The sequence below is a fragment of the Gopherus flavomarginatus genome, chromosome 12, assembly GCF_025201925.1.
Source record: "Gopherus flavomarginatus isolate rGopFla2 chromosome 12, rGopFla2.mat.asm, whole genome shotgun sequence".
In the NCBI taxonomy this organism is placed as follows: Eukaryota; Metazoa; Chordata; order Testudines; family Testudinidae; genus Gopherus; species Gopherus flavomarginatus.
The window spans coordinates 19,986,846-19,989,604 of NC_066628.1; the positions used below are offsets into that span (position 1 = coordinate 19,986,846).

Here is a 2,759-nt window from a genome sequence, read left to right on the forward strand (position 1 = left end):
TCAGGTGACTGTAGGTCTCTTCACTGACAAAACCCAGTTTCTGCAGAAAGAGGAGAGACAAGAACCTCACCTGAGGATCCTGAATCCTGGCTGCTGAACCCTGAGACATAAGAGTTCATTGCTTCCAGCTTGGACTGTGCTGTGGTTACAGGTGAGTACCATCTTCCTGACTGTATTTCTATACCAGTGCCAAACAGAGGCATGAATGTGTTTTGTGAATAGTAGAGGGACAAGGTGGGTGAGATAATATCTTTTATTAGATCAACTTCTTTTGGTGAACGAGAGAAGCTTTTGAGCAACACAGAGCTCTACTTCAGGTGAATATTAGCAGTTTTAGCCTCACCTTCTCTCAGCAGTGCCAGTCAGCATTCATAGCACAATTTCACAGAGATGGAGGCTGAGATCCATGTCCTGTACAGGTCCTCAGTTGGGGAACTGCCCCACTAACACAAATGGAGATATCTTGAATTATATCAGCTGGGGATCAGGCTCAGTGTCCTCCATTAGGGTGGGGACTGGTGAATGAGTCTTACTAGCCCGGATCAAACATGCCAGATTGTTTCTAGATTCTGAGTTCAGGGACAACATCTTCCACCCCCACTGCCAAGTGAATTATCATTCCATAAATATTATGAAGTGCAAAGGGTCACTCCCCAGTTAGGGTTGCACATCAGCCTGATTCTGTCCCATCGTAAGATCCAACCCCCAAAGAGATGTATTTTATTACAGCTACAGTTAAAGTCAGAAAACAGAAAAGGCATTGCCAGTCAATGACCACATCACCATCACCACCACAGGAACTAAGGGAGAATTTACTCCATTTCTGAATTTATTGCATAAACTGATGTCTTGTGAGGGGGTGAAAATTATTCCTTCTCCTACACTGCACTGAAATGCTGAATATACCAGGATATATAGTTATATTAATTTCCATTAATTGTAACCAGAGATCAGTGCCTATGGACACTAAACTGGGTTGGAAATCTCAGTCCAACATTTTAGCTGATATATTTATTAATTTTGACTCCTAAGTCATGGCATGATTCTGGCCATTGCCAGAAGTGAAATACAGCATTTAAGCATCATTGTTAATCTACTGTATGTCACTGGAAGGAATATGACACTAGATAAAGAAATGGTCTGATCTGTCATATCAGTACTCGGTTACCAGAGAAATGGTCTGTTATATTAGTCATTGTTCTGACACGGCAGAGGGAGATCTACCTGGACACCAGTGTTTTGTCCTCAGGCTGACACTCCTGGCACTTAGCTCTGAAATCTACATTTAGCCTTAAAATTTCAGCCTGTAACCAGGAGAGGAAGAGGAGTTTCTGAATATTTATGGAATTAAATCATGAACTTTTAACTATGTTTTTCCAATTCAATTGCCCAGTTTGTTTTATTGTTATAAGACTAATCCCATGGAAGATAGAGACTGCAGAAATCAAACAGCTGTCATGGAATTTATCCTCCTAGGATTCAGGGATCTCTCTGAACTGAAAATTCTTCTCTTCCTGATGTTCCCAGTGATCTACATCGCAACTGTGGCTGGGAACATTCTCATCACTGCATTAGTTGTGGCTGATCAGCATCTTCACACCCCTATGTACTTCTTCCTGGGGAACTTGTCCTGCTTGGAGACCTGCTACACCTCAACCAACCTGCCCAGATGCTGGCCAATCTCCTGACTGGGGACAAAACCATCTCATTCAATGGCTGCTTCACACAACTGTATTTCCTTTGTGCTCTGGTGGCTACAGAATGCTATCTCCTAGCAGCGATGTCTTATGATCGGTATTTAGTGATATATAAACCCCTGCACTATTCAGCTCTTATGAATAACAGGTTTTGCCTCCAGTTGGCTGCTGGGTCATGGTTAAATGGTTGTTTGGCTAGTACCATCTTTGTCTTATTCCTATCACAGTTAACATTCTGTGGCCCGAATGAAATTGACCATTTCTATTGTGATGTCATTCCATTCATGGAACTCTCCTGCAGTGACACACACTGTTTAGTATTGTTCCATTTCACACTATCCTGTGTATTCACCCTGCCTCCATTCCTACTAACCCTGACATCCTATGTGTGTATCATTGCCAGCATCCTGAGTATCCCTTCCACCTCTGGGAGACAAAAGGCCTTTTCCACCTGCTCCTCCCATCTCGTCGTGGTGATAATTTACTATGGAACCTTAATGATTGTCTATGCGCTTCCGAAACACAATACATTAAACCTCCTGAACAAAGTGCTCTCTCTTTCCTACACAGTCATGACTACCCTGGTAAATCCCCTCATCTACAGCCTGAGAAACAGAGAGGTCAAAGAAGTCTTGAGAAAAGCAGTCAGTAAATATGTGGCTTTCACAAAAACAGGCTGAGACTTAGCCTGAAGTTTTCAAGCTGCCTGGGTGATTTAGGCAATCAGCCCCCGTTGATATTAAGTTGAAAACTCCCATTGGAAATCTCAGTACTAATATGAAAAAAATTGAGATGATATGTATGGAGTTACTGAGACAGAATGTTTATGTTTCTGTGCTGTGTCCATGTAACCCAACATATAGGAAAGGGCGGTTGCGGACTGCTTTGTCACTCTCTCATGTTTAGCACTGATACACTGAGTATGATGGTATTTTTCTGCATGGCCTTGGCTAAATGTTCACCCTATGGGATGAACTTGTACAGCATCTGAAAATGCACACAGCTGACATTGTGTAAGGCAAAAAAACACTAATTATCCAAGTAAATCCCTGTGTATATCCC

At 42.3% G+C, this 2,759-nt stretch overlaps 1 protein-coding gene across 1 annotated transcript; it reads left to right on the forward strand.

The window, feature by feature from the left end:
* The first annotated feature begins 1,334 nt into the window (after window positions 1-1,334).
* On the forward strand, window positions 1,335-2,412 carry LOC127032498 (olfactory receptor 6N1-like). Its single transcript, XM_050919808.1, is given in 2 exon segments — window positions 1,335-1,665; window positions 1,668-2,412. Coding segments are annotated over 2 exon segments (954 nt in total). The 5' UTR covers window positions 1,335-1,421; the 3' UTR covers window positions 2,378-2,412.
* Window positions 2,413-2,759: the final 347 nt, after the last annotated feature.